This window comes from Saccoglossus kowalevskii, chromosome 8 (genome assembly GCF_978046115.1).
Source record: "Saccoglossus kowalevskii chromosome 8, keSacKowa6.1, whole genome shotgun sequence".
NCBI lineage: Eukaryota > Metazoa > Hemichordata > Enteropneusta > Harrimaniidae > Saccoglossus > Saccoglossus kowalevskii.
In genome coordinates this window covers 2,670,225-2,690,514 of record NC_140648.1, presented here as the reverse complement: position 1 = coordinate 2,690,514, position 20,290 = coordinate 2,670,225, and the positions used below count along the sequence as shown (strand labels likewise).

General features: G+C 38.2%; 1 protein-coding gene and 1 pseudogene across 1 annotated transcript; both read right to left on the bottom strand.

Annotated features, from left to right (window-relative positions):
- Positions 1-896: 896 nt before the first annotated feature.
- LOC144358593 (uncharacterized) lies at positions 897-2,826 on the bottom strand (annotated as a pseudogene).
- Positions 2,827-4,180: 1,354 nt separating this feature from the next.
- On the bottom strand, positions 4,181-5,110 carry LOC144345070 (uncharacterized). The gene is made up of 3 exons (XM_085502640.1): positions 4,922-5,110; positions 4,456-4,822; positions 4,181-4,338 (listed from the first exon to the last, which is right to left on the bottom strand). The coding sequence occupies exons 2-3, from the start codon at positions 4,799-4,801 to the stop codon at positions 4,181-4,183; spliced, it is 504 nt and encodes a 167-aa protein (XP_085358766.1). The 5' UTR covers positions 4,802-4,822; positions 4,922-5,110.
- Between the last annotated feature and the right edge of the window lie 15,180 nt (positions 5,111-20,290).

Here is a 20,290-nt window from a genome sequence, read left to right as displayed (position 1 = left end):
CCACTAAATTGTAAATGTCATTGAACAACATCATATACATAAACAGACTTTCACAAATTATATACATGAAGGAAGTAAACAAGAGGTTCTGAATGGCTTTACAATGTGTAAGAAAAGATACAATTGTTGTAAGAAATCCATAGAGAAAATATTTAATATATGCAATCTTGGTTATGCATATATAATGTACAAAAAGTGTTCTTTCGTTCTTCCAACAAATACAGTTAATTGTTAAATGGAAAAAAAATATTGGAAGAAATGTTACACATGCTATTTGGATGGGTCTGCCCATGCTGGCTTCACATCTAATAATTACAGTATTATATCAGCAACGTATAGGCTCATAATGGTTCATGAAATTTATAAATAAAAATTATTATGAGTACCGGTAAGCTAAATAATTGGATTTGCTGACATACTCTGACAAAAAAATCACTTGACAGTTAAACCAATGATTTATGAGCAGGCACCCAAAATGTACAGCATGTGACTTGCCACATGCTGTACATTTTGGGTGCCTTTTGTTTTTTAATACTGTACTATGACTATAAAATGCCCCAGACTGATAAGTTGTTTCTTCAGCATAAATAAACTTATCAAGTTTGCGTAGTCTTCTCCGCTTGTTTTTTTTCTCCCTGCAATTTCACTTTTTTAGAGTGATGGTTTGTGCTGTCCCTGACTCTCAAATAATCTAGTTTCCTCCAGATTTCATGGCTAGTCTGACTGGGGGTTAAATCAAAGTATTTGTGATGTGTTGATCCTTGTTTAACAACATCACTGCCATGTTTATTCCGAAACTAATTTCCTTATGACCATGACTTTGGTCCTTTGGAAGGATGTTCCACATGACATGGTGCAAGCTTTGATTTTGAGTGAGTCCATGCTTCACTCATACTTCAGCTTTGAGAACACTGGTTGCTACACATTAACAATAGCAGGAGCAATTGGTGTTTGCAATGGCATGAATGTCTTCCTTCCTGTAACTTTATCAGATTGCCATTTGCACCAACTGGAAAGTTATCATGGTTTGGGGTATCAAAGGTACTTGTGTAGTGGTCCAGAATGGCCTGGGTCTGTGTGCTCATAGCTGAAACATCCCCTGATTAATAAAAAAAAATATTGAGTCACTGAGTGATTTATAATTTCCTTTTGTAATACAAACTCAACATACCACATACCTGACACTTTAGTTTAGAGCCTAATATGGGTTACCCATCATTTGGGTACTAGAGAATTTTTAGTGTGAGAAAGACAGAGTAGATACAAATTTGTAAATGACTACACATTTATATTGTGAAATAAAATAACTACGCACCATGCAGATGTGAACAAAATAATTGCAGAAAATTAATTTTCCCAAGCCATACATATCTATAATGAAAACAATTTTATGTTTGTAACAAATTCTTTCAAAACTCGCCTTTGTTTTGTCGAATGGCAACATCGTAAAACAGCTGGAAAGCATTTATCATCCTGTTGGTCAATCGGGAACGACTGGTCAAGCCTTTGCCATCTTCCAACTTTTTACCTGATTGGCAAAAAGAAACAACAATAAATAAAATGTTAATATGTACTGGTAGTCTATTTTGCAAACAAAGGAAATGTGCACACTGCAATCAAAATCATAATAAATTAAATCTATGAATACGCAAGCATTATTTTGGTGGACTAATTGAATACAATGCTAAAACTATATCCCATTCTCTTTTGAATGTGGCCAACACAATCCAACTTTTCAACAATTATGTTGTCCTCTTGATAAATAAACTTCACACCTCGGTAAGCAGAGCTATCACCACCCCCTAGATACAAATAAAGATACTAAATAGCCATTCATTTTACCAGTGAGAAGTACATCATTCTGTTGGACACATTCGGCCATATAACCAAACTCACTCAAATGTAGTAAAATAATCTACAAGTTGATTAGAAACTCTGCTGGTTAAGGATATGGAAAATTAGAGTGACTGATTTAGCAGTAATAATATAAATTTATTTATTAATAAATATAAAGTAGCAAACATCTGGCAAGTTCAATGGTTGTAAATGATGTTATATAGTTACAATAACAGACCACAAATAAATTATAATAAATATGCAACACATAACTAATCAAACAAATATTTACTAAATAACAATAAATACATCAACCTGATGTTATGCCTTTCCTTAGACCTTTCAAATTAAACATAAGCACCACCTTCCTCCATGCTTTTGGCGAAACCGTCGTGATTTAGAGGACAATTCGGTTCATGCTCTAAAAACCATTCTGTGTAGTAAAAGTCCTTAACCTTTTCATCCCATTTGCTACACTGTGCGCAACTATTGCACATGATATGTGCGTCCAAAACTTTGCCTGAAAAGTAAGTGCAAAATAGCGATTTAAATTGGACACATACATATTGGGAGGTAAGATAAACTCCATGCCTTCAAGAATTACGTACAAATTCTGTCAGATTAAAATCATACATCCCACAAAATTGAAACGCTGTTGTGAAAATGAAAAAGTAAACAAAACATGTTACTCACCAGTGTTATGACACTGACAAAACCAAGACGAGAAGAAAATCCTCTCGAAATCCATGAACCATCCACAGATACTGTTACATTTGCTGTGTCGTTGATATCGGTAATTTTCCCAGCCTGACATTGCAACTCTCTCAATTCACCTGCAGCTGAATCAAATTCGGCAGCAATAACGCGGTCAGTCACTTCCGCGAATGTCGAACAATTGTCAGCGTACGGATGGTCAGACAGCGGAGTGGGAAGGCCAATATAACTTGCGAACTTTATGAGAGCTCTTCTAACTTTCCCTATTGCTCGCATACCCAAAATCTTTTTGCGGTTTACATCAAATGATCTGCCCGTCTTCGCAGAGGATATGATCTCCGTAGTAGAGTGAATCTAAGTCTACTGGATCTGAAAGGGAATCTGATGACTGTCACACCGCGTGACCTGTCAATCAAAGAGCAACGTAAACACTCTTTCCGGATTTTTAATCACATACGCGTGCCTTGATTCCCTATATTTTAAAATTGATTTTTGAGTAGGTTCCACTTATGATTGAGCTCCAAAATTTCAACAGTTTCTGGCCAAGACTGTCTTAGTATGAAAAAGCCCAAGTGCCCACGAACCTGCATCTATACCTTAAGTAGGTCAGGTATTTTTTGTAGGAAGATATCTTGGGATTTTGATCCAACTCGCACCAGACCAGCTCGCACGGCATCAATGCCAACTCGCACCAGACCAGCTCGCACGGCATCAATGCCAACTCGCACCAAAACCAACTTGCATCAATGCCAACTCGCACCACGACTATATTTCTAAGCATTTGTGTGGTTCGCTTTGTCCCTTTGTTGCTAGGGACGTTTCTTGGATAATAAAAAATTACCTAAAGTAGGGTCTGCTTAATTAATCAGCGGCAACCGGTACAACCGCCTATGAGTGGGAGGCGAACGTACCGGCGACTGACTAACCATGCCGACCCTACTGTAGGTCATTTTTAAACTCAAAGAAAACGAACTGCATTTATATCGAATTAATCACGATCAAAAGTGAAACCCGACAAGAAGTCCGCCATCGGGGCGCTGATGGAGTGCGTGGTGGCGGGGGTCGACGACAGACAATGGAAGGCTACTGTAGTACATTCAAAAACTAGTAACATGTTTTTTTAATGTATGTGTCTTAACGAAATAATATACGATAGAAATTAAATAACATCGGAGTTCTTGAAATTATTAACGGCGAAATAATATACGATAGAAATTACATAACATCGGAGTTCTTGAAATTATTAACGGCGAAATAATATACGATAGAAATTACACAACATCGGAGTTCTTGAAATTATTAACGGCGAAATAATATACGATAGAAATTACACAACATCGGAGTTCTTGAAATTATTAACGGCGAAATAATATCGATAGATCACTAACTTACATAACTGTTCTGTTGAATTCTTTACTGTGGCCGGGTAACTGTTGGGGCGTTTCCATATAACGTCGATGCTTTACTTAACAAATGGTCAGCCGAACACTCTTCTGTTTGAAATTTCTCCCACAAATTAAAAAGTTTTCCCTGCATCTCTACATATGTCCTCCTCTGGTATCTTCGTAGTTTATTTTTGGATACCATCCGAGCTTGTACTTTTAATAAAATTGCCTCCTTATATAGCAGGTCAATTAGTAAATAAAACGGCAAATGATTGTTCTTTCCGCGTTTGTTCAACCGTGCATGCCAACCCTCCAGGTCGCACACTCTGCATATAACAAGACCACGAGGAGGGCGGCATGACGGTCGAGTCGATCCATTGCGTTTCAATGTACATAAATACCTTAAAAAAATAAAAGACGAAAGCATTTAGACATGGTGAGTAAAATACATGCTTTTTAGCCGACATAATTTTACACAGGACTAGATAATAATTGAGTTGATGTAAAATTTGACTTGTCTCTTTGAGCTTATCTGTCCTTGCATCCTCTTTCAACTTGTAGAACATCGCTGGAATTACTTCATGCGGCAAGCAGGGTAATGCCATCAGTTTTCTTAAGAATTTACATGTGGCGTCGCTCTCTAAATAATCCCTTTGTAAACCTGTCCGCTGTATGTGTCTCCACACGGACTGCTTCCAGTGGAAGGCACATCCTTTTACAATAATTCCTGGAAATACACTTCTTATCGCCCGCCACATAGCATCTTCAAAATCTACCATGGTCTCTTTAAATTCTATCTCTCCTGGTAAAAGATCTTTGATTCCCTTCAGTGTAGCTTCGTAGTCCTTCTTACTTTTCCCGGACATGAGGACAAAGCAGAGAGGAACCTGACGGGGGTGAAAAAAAAACATTTAGTACCACTTTTCAACCTCCACGGATCACCCAAATTTTGATATATTCGGAATTTGTAAAAAAAATAAACACACTTACTTGCTTTGTGTCTTCACCTTTTTCAGGAAGCAATGTCTACTTAGAAATTGGGTAAACGGTGGTCTGATGAGCTTGAATGTCCCATCAATATACCACCGTTTTCCCCTTGCTAGAAAATCCAACTGCTGTCTAGTAGCAAATATAATGTGCCGTTTTCCTGCCCTCTGTCGCTTGATGTCCTTAGTTATAAAATCTGTGGAAGTAAAATTTAAAAATGGCCAATGTCATGATTGTAATCGTTAGAAAAATACGTATTTATTTTTAACGTAACTATATAAACTCTAACAATTAACGTTATTGAAATACCTGCTGAGATATCATCTTCGCTTAACTCAAAATCCATTAGATCCACGGGGTCTTCTGGCCTCAGCTTCTGTCGAAGACGATTAGCTACTCTTGCCAGGTTGGCTGCCTCTGGCATTGTCGGTACGGGCACATTGCCATCATGCTCCCCCAAAGTCTTTCCACTATTTCCGCTGCTGGAGTGAATATGTTGTCGCAAGCCTTCTTCTTTACAGTTGCAATTACATTTGCGACTATTGCTTGTCCGGGTTGTGATGAATGAATGTGATCATGACATCCTGGATGAAACCCATTACAACGTTGCCAAACTGTCGCCTTGCAATAAATCCGACCATTGCGCTTTGTACAACTAAAAAATAACATATATATATATATAAATGCATAAAACACTGTCCAGTGCTTTTAATGTATATACTATATAACTGAATAGAAAGTAACCCACTTCCAAATAACTCCGTTATGCGACCTTCGCTTCACTGTATATGTGTATCCAAGTGAATCAATGAGTTCTTCTTTTCTTCACTGGGTTGAGCCTTTCATAATCGTGTAGGATATTTCCACATCGCCGTTGGAAGGTAAATTTAAGTCTGTGGGCAAAGCATCTTCCAAGGAGTTCTCCATTACTTCACGGACCCGTTGAAAACCGTACTCCCCGGCGTAAATTGACGCGTCAGAGCCATGACCTGACTCTGCCTGGGATGTGTTCATCTGCATATCCCCATGGGATGTATCCATGGCTACACCAACTATTTCTTCCCGAGGTTCGGAATCATTTACCTGTGTTAGAAGAAAAATAGATTATATTGTGTACTAAAACGTTTTAAATCCTGTGGTATCTGACCTGTGGGGTGGACCATGAGCCTGAGTTCCATCACTTTGGTTCAAAAATTTAATGTAATTAAGGATGTAGTTCACTCAATGTAATTAGCATAAGATTTCGACATTATGTACCGTCCTACTTACCTCTGTCTCCATAGCAGGATTGGTTTGCGCCGAAACCTCGGTCTCCATAGCAGGGGGTTAGCGGGGTTGGTTACTATTTCTGCCACACAGTCGGAACATTTCCAGTCAAAATCCCCTCCATTATTGACTGCGTCCATGTATAAAGCCAATGAAAAACCTGTTAAATTTTATAAGAAATCTTACATTAGCACAGATAGGGCTAAAAAGTACAAAAATATGAATTGGATAATTTATAGAAAGAAATAAACTCACCACTTGTACATTTTCTATGTTGCCAACGGTTGCACTGATCACACTCCATCGCTTGCTGTCTTGATGTAACATCTTGTTTGCACTTGACGCATGGGTTTTCGGCAATGAGGATACGGCGGTTGTTTTTGTTTCTGGTATTCATTCTGGAATGCAATCTGTGAATAAACTAAAAGAAACTGGAAACAATTATAATAAAACGTGCAGTACTGTTCAGTGTCAACAAATCAATAAGAATGTATTAGTGATATATGTAAAATGTTAATGAACAAAATAAGATATATAAAGTTAGATAAAATAATCGTCTTGATAATATAATTGTAGCTGTAGAGAGTTTGCCAGTAATGTTCACTTGATGAAGATCAATCGAAGTGGTTAAACTCTTTCTAAAACGGTGATATTTTATACTGTCTTAGCAGCATGTGATTGGTTAGCGTATTGAATGAGATAGATGTATCTTGGATGTCATTGGCTTTCGAGAAATGGTTGAGAAATCTTAATGTGCAAAAGTGTTAATGTGACACCACCGTCGGTTACTGACAAAGGCAGATGAGTCGTTGACACGGAGCGTAACACGTGATGTGCTTTATCTTTAGTTGTGTTTGCTTCAAAGCTACATCGTTGACGATGCTGTTATTATGGCAAATATCGTTTTATACGATATCTATCATATCAATTTATTAAACGTTCTCTAGAAAACGTTCCTAGAAAATCCATTGTACAAACATTACTTTATTAAAGTTCTATCGATGTTTTGGTGCCGAGTCGGCACGTGCCGAAAAAAAAAACATCGATCTCGGTCCCGAAGGATGCGTTGGACCGTAACTTATTCCATGCCAAGATTTGCTGCCTGTACGCTTCGCACAGCCGAAATCACGCCCTCGGTGGTAAATATAAGAGAACATATACTGATTCATACTGGTATGACAAAACGATGGAGGGAAGTGCATATATGGTCGGTTGTTGTAGTAGAATGTTATCGGCGTTATCGACGTGAACAAATACTAGTAGTTGTTTTTAATCTTCTCCACCGTTTATGTGCACGATGCCCAACATTGAATACTATAACAACAAATGAACATAATTTCAATATAGCAATTATTATTATCATCATATGCGTATTGTTTTCCTTGTTTGGGCCAAATAACATATCCACGAATAAAGACGTGATTTTGGCACGAGCCGATTCGGTCCTAAGCGGATCCCCAATAACGTGAACGTAACTACTATAATCCCTCTACAAACACGAAGAATTAAAAATGTTCCGAGATCCCGTAACGTGAACGTACCAAGTGCGATTTATACACAGGAAATAATACGGACAATAGTTGTACAAAAATAGATTGGGGGGGGGGAGAATCCATTCTTGGAGAACATGTTGACATATATACTTACTGGTGGATTGAACTGCTGTTGTTCAAATGTCTGTTAAATATTTATTAAAAATCACGTGTACGTGTGCATTTTTTTGTACGTTGTGAACGGAGGATTAACATTATCCCCGAGACCGTCGCCTTTAAAAAACAGATCCATTTCATTAAATAAGCTTGGCCCCAAACTCGTGATCTTTTGTGATATCTGTAAATAGAATATGACAAATGCTTATCATAAGTAAATGTGACACCACTAGCGGTAACTGACGAAGGAAGACCGGTTGCTGACGCCACACACTCTTACCAGTATAAACATGCTAGCGTGGTGCTTTGTCGCAGCGAACAATGAAAGTCTTATAATGCGTCACTCTCCCGACAAACGAAGTACTAGTAATGGAAAGATCACACGTAGAACAATGACTAACACTGCGTTTAGTTATGAATAGAACGGATTATCACACCAGCAAGTTCAAATATTTACACATAGAACAATGACTTACGTTGTATATAGTTCTGAACGCATCTCATTAACATGGCGGCAAGAGCAATTACTCACAGGTTGCACGGTAGTTTATTCCGCCGATTCCCTACTCTGCTTGTAGTATACGAGTGTATGAAAACGAAGTAAATTCTCTGATACAACATTCATGATTACTAGACAGTTTCACATCGTGGATAAGCTGTCCAAAACTTCACGTTCGTCCACCCAATCGGCCTCATGCTGATCATGAAAAATACGAAATAAGCTTAGTCTCTGCAACGCTGTATAATAATAATTGCGTATCCCTATTGGGATTTTGACTAAAATGCAATACAGGTGTGGATAAAAACAAACAATTAAAATGAGAATAAAAATACACACAATCAAACAAGCAAATAAAACTTGAAAAAAAAATGAATGATAACGTAATTTGGAATCTTTTCCATATTTGTGTTGGTGAATGTTTGGTTTACTAATGCATGTACATGACCTTATCTTGAGTTAACTGACTATATTGTTTTCAGTTTTACCTCTCTTGTTTTGAAACAGTTTTCTTTGTATTTTGCTATTTCTATTATTGTTTTTGCATCTTTATTATTTAAAAAATATATGTATGTGTTAATGTGTTTATTGAACATTGAAGTCTATTCCCTACTTGAATTCGGATTGGTCACAAGAGATCCTGGCACCACAATACGTACGAGAGAACCCGGCACCAAACGTGGTGTGGATTTACTATTGTTCAAGGTGTCAGCGTTTGAACCTGCCGACTTGCGCAAGTATTGCGCTATTTTACCATTGTAGGAGGGGTCAGTATTTGAACCTGCCGGTTCGGTAATGTGTAGCATTCATAACTGGCGTAGATCGTCTCAGGCGTCGGTATTTGAAACTGCAATTTTGGTAATGTGCGACTTACACAAGGATTACGTAGTTTTAGCATATATATAGCGATAGCCCCGAGTACAGTCCTGTAGGTTGGCCTCCTCCCGCTGTTCATTCAGTTCCCACAGTCCTGAAAAGTCGCATAGACCGAGGATTCGACACCCGCCTACAAATGTATGGCGTTCTGCTAAAACATCCATCTAGCGACCACAAATACCTTTTTTTGGCCGAAAAATGAACCTACAGTACTGGAACTAGTTTTACGCCAAGAACAAGATGGCGGCGTATGTTTTCGGTTGACATTGAAAATTGTCGATTTTATCGACCCTGATGGAAAATCTTATGTAATTTTGCTTCCAGTTAGACGTATCGACCTGTTTATTTTTAACTGCAAAGCTGAATGCCTCTTAAATCGCCCAATACATTAGTGGTGGTGCGAGTTGGTTTGGTGCGAGTTGGTCTGGTGCGAGTTGACCTGTGACCATATCTTGGACCCTGTTGTCCCTGGCTTCTCATACTTTTTTGATGATATCAACCACTTAACGGAATGGAGATTGGCACAAGGTAAACGGGTACCTGGAATGAAGAAGGAATGTCCGATTTGTAAAAATAGGAAGAGCCATAGACGCCTGGACATTCATTTATGATTTCAAGATGGTCTCCGCTAATGAGGATGTACCTAGAAAAAGCCTACCCTCCTATCGAGAGTGGATTACATTTACATAGAGAAACAAACTATGTGGAAACTATTGCCTTGTCCTTCAAGGGATACCTACAATCAGTTGATGGGGGTCTGGAATTCTCACCTGAAAAAAAAAACGTCATGCAAAATGTGAACCAGGTGAAGATCTTACAATTTGTATGTGAATCACTAACTTCATTGGGTGAGTTGCGGCTTCATTCAGTAAAGATACATGAAGTTCGAAAGTGTTTTATATCATCAAAAAAGTACGAGAAGCCAGGGACCCAAGATATCTTCCTGCAAATAATATCTGACCTACCTAACGTTGAAAGAAAAGAAATATGGAAACTCAAAATTGAAAGAGAATGCCACAGCATTAATGAACCAGATGACAGTATGGGGAAGAGGGGTGAACAAGGACAAAATAATTCAGATGAAAAGATCGTATGAAAATGGTGACAGAAGATAAACTTAAAAAACTGTTTGAGAAATGCACAGCGAGCAGGTACAATATTCCATATAACACTCCAGGAGGTGGGTGATGCTGTGTTCATTGAAGATACAATGGTCATCCATGTAATGCAACATAAAACATTGACAAAATATGGACCAGCACGATTATGTGCACCAATGCCACTCTATCGCCTGATAAAGCTGTATATTCGGTTTGTCAGACCAATAATGGCCAAAACAAACAAAGTGTTTCTTAACACATTAGGCAACCCACTGGACATTGCTGCGTTCTCTAGAGCAATATCAAAAGCATCATTGGAAATTGACATAAGACCTGTATCAGCAACCAGTATAAGGAAATCAATTGCAACACATGTACGTATTAAGCAGCCTTCTCTAACACCAACATCCAGCAAGCACATGAGCCATGCACAAACAGCGCATGAACGGTGTTATCAATTACCACTAGCAGCACGTGAGACCACTATGTTTACCCACGAACTGCATAATCTATTCTTTGGTGATGAGTCCATGAATGGTAAAGATACAGAAAATGAAGTCTCTTCTCATCAGCCAAAATGCAAAATCTGTACCAGATTTGAATGCACTTACCAACAAGGATACTTCAAGGTTTGCATCATCAACACAATCATCACCTAGAAATGAACAAATGATTGAAAATGCAAAATGGGTTTCATACCCCCAAGGTCTCAAAATTACTGATGACCTGCCTTTTGATGGGACGGATATGAGAATAAAAAGGTCTCCTTTACCAGTATCACTGTTAACCTGCCAAAATTCCAATGCTATGCCTGAAGTAAATATACTAAACAGTAATGTAACTCCAGATTGTGCATATTCATCACCCCCACCTATAAATGAAGCAGTAATTAATGCTTCATTTATGATGATATATCTGTGGATGGGGTGGATATGAGACAAGAAAGCTCTCCTTCACCAGTATCACTGTCATCTTGCCAAAATGCCAATTTGATGCATGAATTTATTATACCTATCATAAATTTATAAACTCTGAAGAATACTCAACCAAGTCCAATGGGTTAAAACAGAAAAGTGGGAATGGAGGTGAATCACAAGGATCACTATCTCTTATGTAACTCTGTCTGCATCAAACAAATCACGTCTTCCAGATTTGTTTTTGGCAGATACATTTTTCTGGCATTCATAAGCAACTATTGGTGCATTGTCAATGTTGGAGTCCTGTACATAAGTGATAAATAAACTTTAAAAAGGGTGGTTGTTGTAGATGGCAGTCATTGTGCTGTACCAGTATTGGATTTAGATGTTTTAGCTGTGTGTGGTGACTTAATGCAGTAGTACAGACAGACAAAAAGGCATTGATATCTGGAACACCCTTTACTATCTACAATATAATTATTACACAATTCTTTACCATTGAAGTAGGTTTTTGGGCGTTCTTTGATGTTATTAGTCAAATTACCCCGTTGTTAGTTGGCTGTAGAATATTGTTTACATGGGCAGAAGTCTGTAGAATGAGTCGTACTACCACGTTTTATTTTGTTAATATAATATTATTCATATTTTTTCATATATTGTATTATTTTTGTTTCAAATTAATTTGCTGGTATTTTTTTAAAGTTTTGGTAATCGCGAAAGCCCACAAGGATCTGACAAACTACCTATCCAAATTGCGTTCAAGTACCTTTCCGCTGATGGGATTAGTCAACTAATCACAGAGCGCCTTAAGAAAACATGGTGGTGCACTTAAAACAAATCGATTATTAATATTAATAACGCGTTAGCTTTGTAAATAATAAATAGTAGTAATTTTCATTGTTCAAGTAGTTCAAACAATTTCCTACTGTACTTAATCGTTTTAATACTTACATTTTCTCATTTTGTAGATTTGTGCTAAATTTGGTGTCGAGTCATTGCGAGATGAACAAGAGGAAGTGTTTGACATTTGATGTCATTTTGCTGACTAGTTTTGGAAAGTCATTAATCTATCGAATATTTCGCCATGTATTGGAAACACCAGGTTATGTTTTAATAGTCTTGTCTCATTAATGAAAGACCAATTAAGTTTTACAATTAACTTTATTATATATGTAACCCGGGCTTACTTTAGGCATTTTTGACCCATAAAACATGGCATTGTTGTCTATTGTTCGACTTAAATCGCATTTGTATTTGGCGTGAGTGTTAGGCACTGCCAGGTTAATTTAGTTAATTTATAGGCAAGTTCCTGGCAGGTTAATTTTATGTGATTTTATTTTTCCAGTGACAAGGCGCCACTGGGTTAATTTGGTCAGCCTGTTGGATTGACTTAGTCTGTTTATTGACTTGGTTTATTTGCCAGGTCCTGTCAGGTTAATATTGTAGGCCTCAATTGTGTTATGTGGCGAGGTTAATGTTGACGTTATTATATTAAATTGGCAGTATACCTGTCTCTGTTTATAACCGAAATATATGTGTTGGTTGGCTTTTTTGGGTTGACTGATTCGTTCCCTGACTGTATCTGCATACCAACTCCTCTACCCCGGACCATCAAGCCTGTCTTTGGTATGTGAGGCAGCCCTGTGATTGTGAGGAGGAAGACTACTATTGGTATTCTGCGGAGTTTATTTAGACTTGTGAACGGAAGTTTCATCATCTGCCTCGCCCCGTCAGAGTCCCATGAACGGCGGAGGGCGGGGGTGGCATATACATACAAGTGAATGTTTTATTTTATAAATGGTGATTTACTTGCGTGTATCTATATGTGCACAACAGTACTGTCACATTTCGGACTCCTGTAATCTAGATTTTTATTTTGAGTATCCTGATGGCCCAGTACCCATAATGATAAAATTATGACAAACATGACATATTCATGAATTCAACATGAATCTCTTTAACATCTAAATTTGGCATAATTTCTTTGATCAATTTAACTGGGGTGAAAAATCTGATGCAAGTAACAAAAGCAGACAAAATGCACAAGAAGGTCATTCCGTATGGAAAGCCAGTCTTATGTCAATAGAAATCACGTTATACTATACATTGTCATTCCATGCAGCGCATTTTTTACATTTAGACAGTCTATGTGACGCAGTAGTTCAGTCGTTATATTATGCAGTCCATTCGTTATATTATTCATTTCATTTGATATATTAAGCAGTTCATTCATTATGCATTTCATTTGTTATATGTTGTTCATTCGTTGTATGGAACTGTTCAATGAAACGCGTGCCATGGCTTCAGAATTAACTAAAATTTGGAATGTCTTGGACATCTTGTTAACAACTTTGTAATTGAGAAGATGTCTCTCGAATTGGTTTGTAAATTGTCAGCTTTGGAACTGGAAAGCCTGGGAGTTCAGAACAGAAATGATATCATGGCACAATGTGTTGCATGCACAACCACTGGAGGTATACAACCGAATAAAAGTCGCGGCGATTCTGGAGATTTCGAAGCGTTTTAGAAAGCTTTCTGGAAGACTTCACAATCCAAGAAATAGCATCAATGCTTTCTGTTTACCAAAGCACTATTTACCGTCGAATGAGACGTTTTGGCCTGAGCAAGATGAACTTTATTGGTATATCAGATGCTGAACTCGATGTACGCATCCAGCACTTTCAAACTAATTACCCATATTGTGGTGAAAACATGCTGAAACATATGTTGCGTGAAAAGGGCGTACATGTGACTGAGAAATAGTATTAACGGGGTAAATGCACGGAAAAAAAGGTCGCCTGCATCAACAAATATACAATGTATAGGGTCCAAACCATTTATGGCACATTGACACTAACCATAAACTTATTCGATGGAATTTTATTATTATTTCGTGGTATCGATGGATTCAATCGCCTACCTGTGACAACAAGGCTCAAACTCTCCTTGACCATTTCAAAAATGGAGTATAAAATGTTGGTCTTCCTAGTCGAGTGAGATTCGACATGGAACATATAGAAGTTGGTACTTACACGGTAGCCAGAGGGTAGTGAAGTATGATAACCAGTGTGCACAAAAGATTGAAAGGCTGTGGAGGGATGTGTTTTGGGTATATACTCTGAAATATTCTACTTCTATCCAGATCGTGGAATCCTTGATCCTCTGAATGAAGCACACATCGCCACCCTTCATTACGTTTACATGGGAAACATCAATGGAAAGTTGGATTTATGGAGAAAAGCATGCTCTTGGCATCGTATGAGTACAACGAGAGCATCACCCTTTCAGAGGTGGTTTTCTGGTGAATTCCAGATCCTGTAGGACAAGGTGATGAAGAACTTGAACTTCCCAAACATGTGTTATTATTTAATAGGAATATGTACCATCGGCAATCACATTTGCTTGAAGGAACTTTGCGCTGACACACCGCTGATGTCGTTAGTGATGCGAGTCCGTCTACATCGCAAACTAATGTTCAATCTAGTGTCGCTGTCCCTGAGGCAAGGTTAATTTTTAACTTGGACAGAAATAGTCATAGAAGATTTGACCGAGGAGTTAACTCATCGGTTAAGAAAGCAAAAACAGACAGAACCTAGACTGTAAACTTAGTTTGTCTTTCAGATAGACATGCGCGTAACCTTCCCACAACCACAGAAAAACGAGTACTGTTTAGAGCAGGTCTTGACGCGCAGAGAGTTGTGTTCAATACCGATGACATAGAACAAGATATGAAAAAGAAAATACTGGAAGTATATCCGATGTTGGTTTCATGATGTTACAATGTGTCCGATGTGTGGGCCCGGGGGGGGGGATAAAACTGAATCTGTATAATTGTTTTTTTATGTTTGCGATCAAGGTTAAATGCAATGAATTGTTATGCAAATTTTGACAATTTGAGAAATGAATATTGTGAACGAATTGTTATGCAAATTGAGTTTGTGAAGTTCCAGCAGATTTGGCAGGGAAAAAGAGAAGTGTGCATTCGTTGTCGACTAGGCTGACTATGGGCAGGTTGGTGAAAAGGCAAGCCAGTTAACCAAGTATTAAACAGGTCCTGGCATGGTACTGCATAGGCTCCGGTGAGAGTTTAAAACATAGTTAATGTAATTGCCGCGTGCAACAAGTGAGAACAGTAATGTCGTCCACGTGTATTGAGGTACGTTGCTAATCTAACTGAACTTTCGCTACGTCAATATTGGGCATGGTTCTAGAAGCAATACCTACACACGATTTGATGACACAAAATACACGACCTTCAATCGGGGTCGTTTGCTCGGTATATACGAATTACAATAAAAATACTTAGGACATTAAACACAAGGTGAAACAAATCACGTGACAATATAATGATAAAAACGGTAATAAATCCTAGCCTAACAGTTGAACAGAACGATCATATGGTCACGCCAAGGGTCGCGCACTTCGTTGCAAAATGGCCGTGTGGTTGAAACTGGGTCATGGCCTGACGGGTGAGGAAGACATACTCACAAAATCACAATAAAACGGGGAAGTGGTTGCATATTACGGCATAGCCAACATGGGAAATGAAAAACTGCCCAATACAAACGACATGGGTTCGAATCCCACTACATACACACTCACCGGAACGGGAGCAATCAGAACCCAGCAATCGTTTTGGCTTTCCCGTTCAACTCATCAAAACATTGAAGTAGTTATTAAAATGAACACCACTCAACGACCAACGTCGTGGTACACAAGCGTGTCATCGTGATAAAACAAAATTAGCTTGAAAAGGCAGTGGATTCGAGTCCCGCTCAGAGCAACCATAAAAACGTAAATCAAATAAACTAAAATCCCTCAAACCGTAACAAGTAAAACTGAATGAATAAATAATAAAATAACTTGCGTCTTAAACTGGACGACGCGCAATTTGTTCAACAGTTTCCAAATTGTGACAAGAGATAAACAAGACCCAAGTCAAGGTAAATTTTGTTGAAGTGTCGATGGCGTTCCCTATATTACGAAAACAATTCAGGCAACAGACGAATATCTTCTGTGGTGTTGTGGAATTTATACTGTGTAGGGTTCGAAGTCAGCAGTTAACATTTTGTTAGAAAGTTTCAGAATCAAATCAAATATTCAATGATACCAGTATATTTATTTCATTATTTTAACAAATTGCAATGGTGGAAGTTAATCAAACACGAGTTCTTACACCTAAATAAGTATCAAATATTTGTCAACACATTTATTCCCTAATTTAACAACTTGCAATTGTGGGAATTAATCAAACGTGCGAGTTGTTTACACCAAAATAAGTTTCAAATATTTGTCCACACATTTATTATCACAATTTAACCACTTAATGGTGGCAATAAATTAAACGTGACTTGTTTAAGCAGTAATAACGGTATTTTTCCCCGCTGGATAGAGATGGCAGGAACAGACAAGACATTTGAGGGGCTTAAGGATGTGCTCTTCAGAGAACAGTCTATTCAAGGGTGTGCGCCAGAGTTAGCTGTGTTTCTGAGAGAACGAGTGCCAAAGAATGTTGCTGAGATGACAAGACTAGCAGAAAAGTATGTCGAAGCCCATGGTGGTAGCATAAATAAACCCGCTCGTGCACAACAACACAGCAAGTCTGCATGGAAAACCAACTCCCAACAAGCCAACACCCAAGCTGAAACAAAGAAAATAAACCGTGCTTTATATGTAACAAAGAAGGACACTTTGCAATAAATTGTTACAACAATCCAGTAAAGAAAAAGATGGCAGCGGTTGTTTCAAGTGATGATTACCAACAAAATAGAAAAGGTGGCTGTAGCCGGTGTGGAAGTTGAAGGAACCGAAGTCAAAGTCGAGCAAGATGGGAAGACCAAGGACAATTGAAATGTAATGATACAGAGACTGCCGCATCATGCCAGGTTGAGGTGACGAATACAAACCCTCTTGTCAATTGTATAGAAAACGGCTGCCTTAAATTGGCGAATGGTACATCGTTACCGATGATGATTGGTGCATGTGAGCAGCACCGTAAAATCAAGCCTGTAAAATCATAGTATGCCTGTTTGTGATGCTTATATTGGTAGACAGAGAGTCGTTGTACGTAGGGGGACTGGTAGATGCAGATCAGTTCACTGGAAAGGAGCACTTGTGCGTTCTGATAGATGGAACTGCGAGACGATTTCCCATAGCAAAGGTTAACATGGATACCCCTTATTTTACTGGTGAAACCGAAGCAATGTGCTAACAGCTCCTATCTTTGATTTGATAGTTAAACCTACTTCTGATGAAAACTGGATTCCAGGCAAAGCTATAATGTCAGGCAGAGGCAGAAAAACGACCAATCAAATCACTGAATGTGATGATAGAGAAGGTGGATGCCATTGATATTGACAAGTTGAAAGAATCTCAACGAGAAATGTGGGAGTCAGCACAAGAACAAGGGCATAAGAATACGAATAATGCTAAAAAGTGAGCATAGTATGGAAATTAAGAAAGGTGTACTGTACTCGCAGCCACGAGGTGATACAAAGGTCAACATTAGACAGATAATGGTCCCAGCTAAGTATCGGAAACAGATAATGGCCTTAGCTCATGAATCTATAGTTGGTGAGCATTTAGGGATGAAGAAGACAGTTGATAGAATAACAACCAGCTTTCATTGGCCAGGTGTAACTGGTGATGTAGCACTGTTTTGTCAATCCTGTGACATCTGCCAAAAAACCATACCAAGAGGCAAAGTTCCAAGAGCACCACTGGGAAGAATGCCTCTCATTGAGATGCCATTTTCAAGGGTTGCAATAGACCTCATTGGACCAATTTATCCAGTTTCAGACAAAGGGTACAGATATATACTTACAATGGTGGATTACGCTACAATATATCCTGAGGCAACCCCCCTGCAAAAAATTGAGACTGAGCGGGTGGCTGAAGCACTACTTGAAATATTTTGTAGAGTGGGATTCCCCAAAGAAATCTTAAGTGACCGTGGTACACAATTTATCTCTGAGCTCATGGGTGAAATATGTCGCTTGGTGTCTGTTCACTACACCATACAATCCCCGCTGTAATGGTTTATGCAAGTGAATAAATGGTGTATTGAAAGGTATGGCGAAGAAAATGTGTCAAGAGAGGCCGAAAGACTGGGATCGATACCTACCTGCAGTGTTATTCGCATACAGAGAAGTGTCCCAAACCAGCACAGGATCCTCCCCATTTGAATTATTATATGGTCATGCAGTCAGAGGTCCCATGCAACTACTGAAAGAGCTATGGACACAGAGTGATGATCAAGAGTTATGTATTAACCTACCAATACGTGATTGACTTGAGAAATAAACTAGAAGAGACACATGCAAAATCGCCCGGGAAAGCCCATTTGAAGTACAGGGAAGACACAAGCATCATTATGATGAGAACAGAGGCTCGCTATCTAAAGGTCAGTCAAAAGGTAACTATCCTACTACCAACAGACAACAACAAATTGCTTCTTACGTGGAAGGGACCTTATGACGTAGTGGGTGTAATAGATGATCTGACCTATAAGATCAAGGTCAGAGAGAAGGTCGAGGTCTATCATATTCATTTGCTTCGCCAGTACCAGATGTGAGAAGATGTGAAATGCATTGATGAGGGACTCAATGTTGCAGCAAGTGGAGTAGCAATTATAAAGGCAGATGATATTGGTGTGGTGAGAAGCTCCTGAAACTGGGAAACATCTTTGGCAAGGAGGCTTACAAAGACATCAAGATCAGTGAAGGCTCGACTAGGCAACAGAAGGAACAGGTATTTCAACTAAGGTGCATTGGCATATCTTCACTGAAAAAAGAATAAAAAAGAATATGGATGAGGTAGAGAAGATGTTTAATAATTGTAAGTTCTCGTTTAGTTGTGTAGTAATGTTAGGTTGATCATTCTGCCAGATATTAATAATTATGTGTAGCCAGCATAAAAGATGGCATAACATGGTGCCTCCCCTTTAATGTTGGAGGTTTTAAATTTAATAAAAAAATAGTAAGTTTTTAGGGTGAACATTATTTACTACATGTATTTAATATTTCCAAATGCACAGAATTCATTCAGTCATTTGTGTCAAATTTACATGTGATTTCCTTTTTTTTATTATCAAGTGTGTTGATGCTGAATATCAGTTTACACCAAAAAGGTGCAAGACTCTGAAAGAAGAACCTGATAAAAAAAACACATTCTGGTAAGCATGCATTATTTTTTTTAATTTGATCTTAATTAAAAGTATGTAGTAAGTACACTATTTTTGACACATCATTCTCATTTTATGATAGTGTTTTTTCCCACAACTTCCTGCAATTATATCATTACTACATCATACATGTATAATTATAAATATTTTTTGGTGTATGGCCTAGTTACATCATTGCTACAGATTCAGAATAACTGTCTTCATCATCTTCACCAAGCATATTTTCTAGGATGGTGAGAAACACTTTCCAGTGAAAACTAGCACAGGTGCAAAAAAAGATCCAAGTTTGGTGGTGAGTATATTATTTTAAAATTTTAAAGAAATTATCACATTTCTCCTATTATAAATGCACATATAACATCCATTATTTGTAAACTTTTTTTGGCTGTTTACTGGCACTCTACTCTGTCCCAATGAAATAGGGTAAACTAGGATATTCATGGAATATTTGTCAATGGCCTGCAAAGATTCCATTCAAGGGATTGTTTTACAAAAAAACTGAGCCAAAAGCTATACAAATGGATTCTGATGATAGTGTCAGTGTTCCAGTAGACATGCCACCAACATGTAATGTCGACATCGTCTTTACAACCAGTGAAGCAACTGAGGAAAAATGCAAAGATTATGCAGTAATGACAGAAAACCAGAGCAAACTTCAAAAGGAAGCCAATTTTCTAAGCAAGGCAGAAGGTGCAAGTATTGTTTATAAAAAGCAGATAAAGTCTTTGTTAGTTGCTCAGTGTGCAACACTGGTATTGCAGCTGGTACTGAGAAACAACATCTCAAATTTTTAAAACCCATTTGAAATGTAAAGTCAACATAAGTAACAGGATGGCAGCCTTTCATAGAGATGGGGTGATGAGGAATCCATCGACTTAG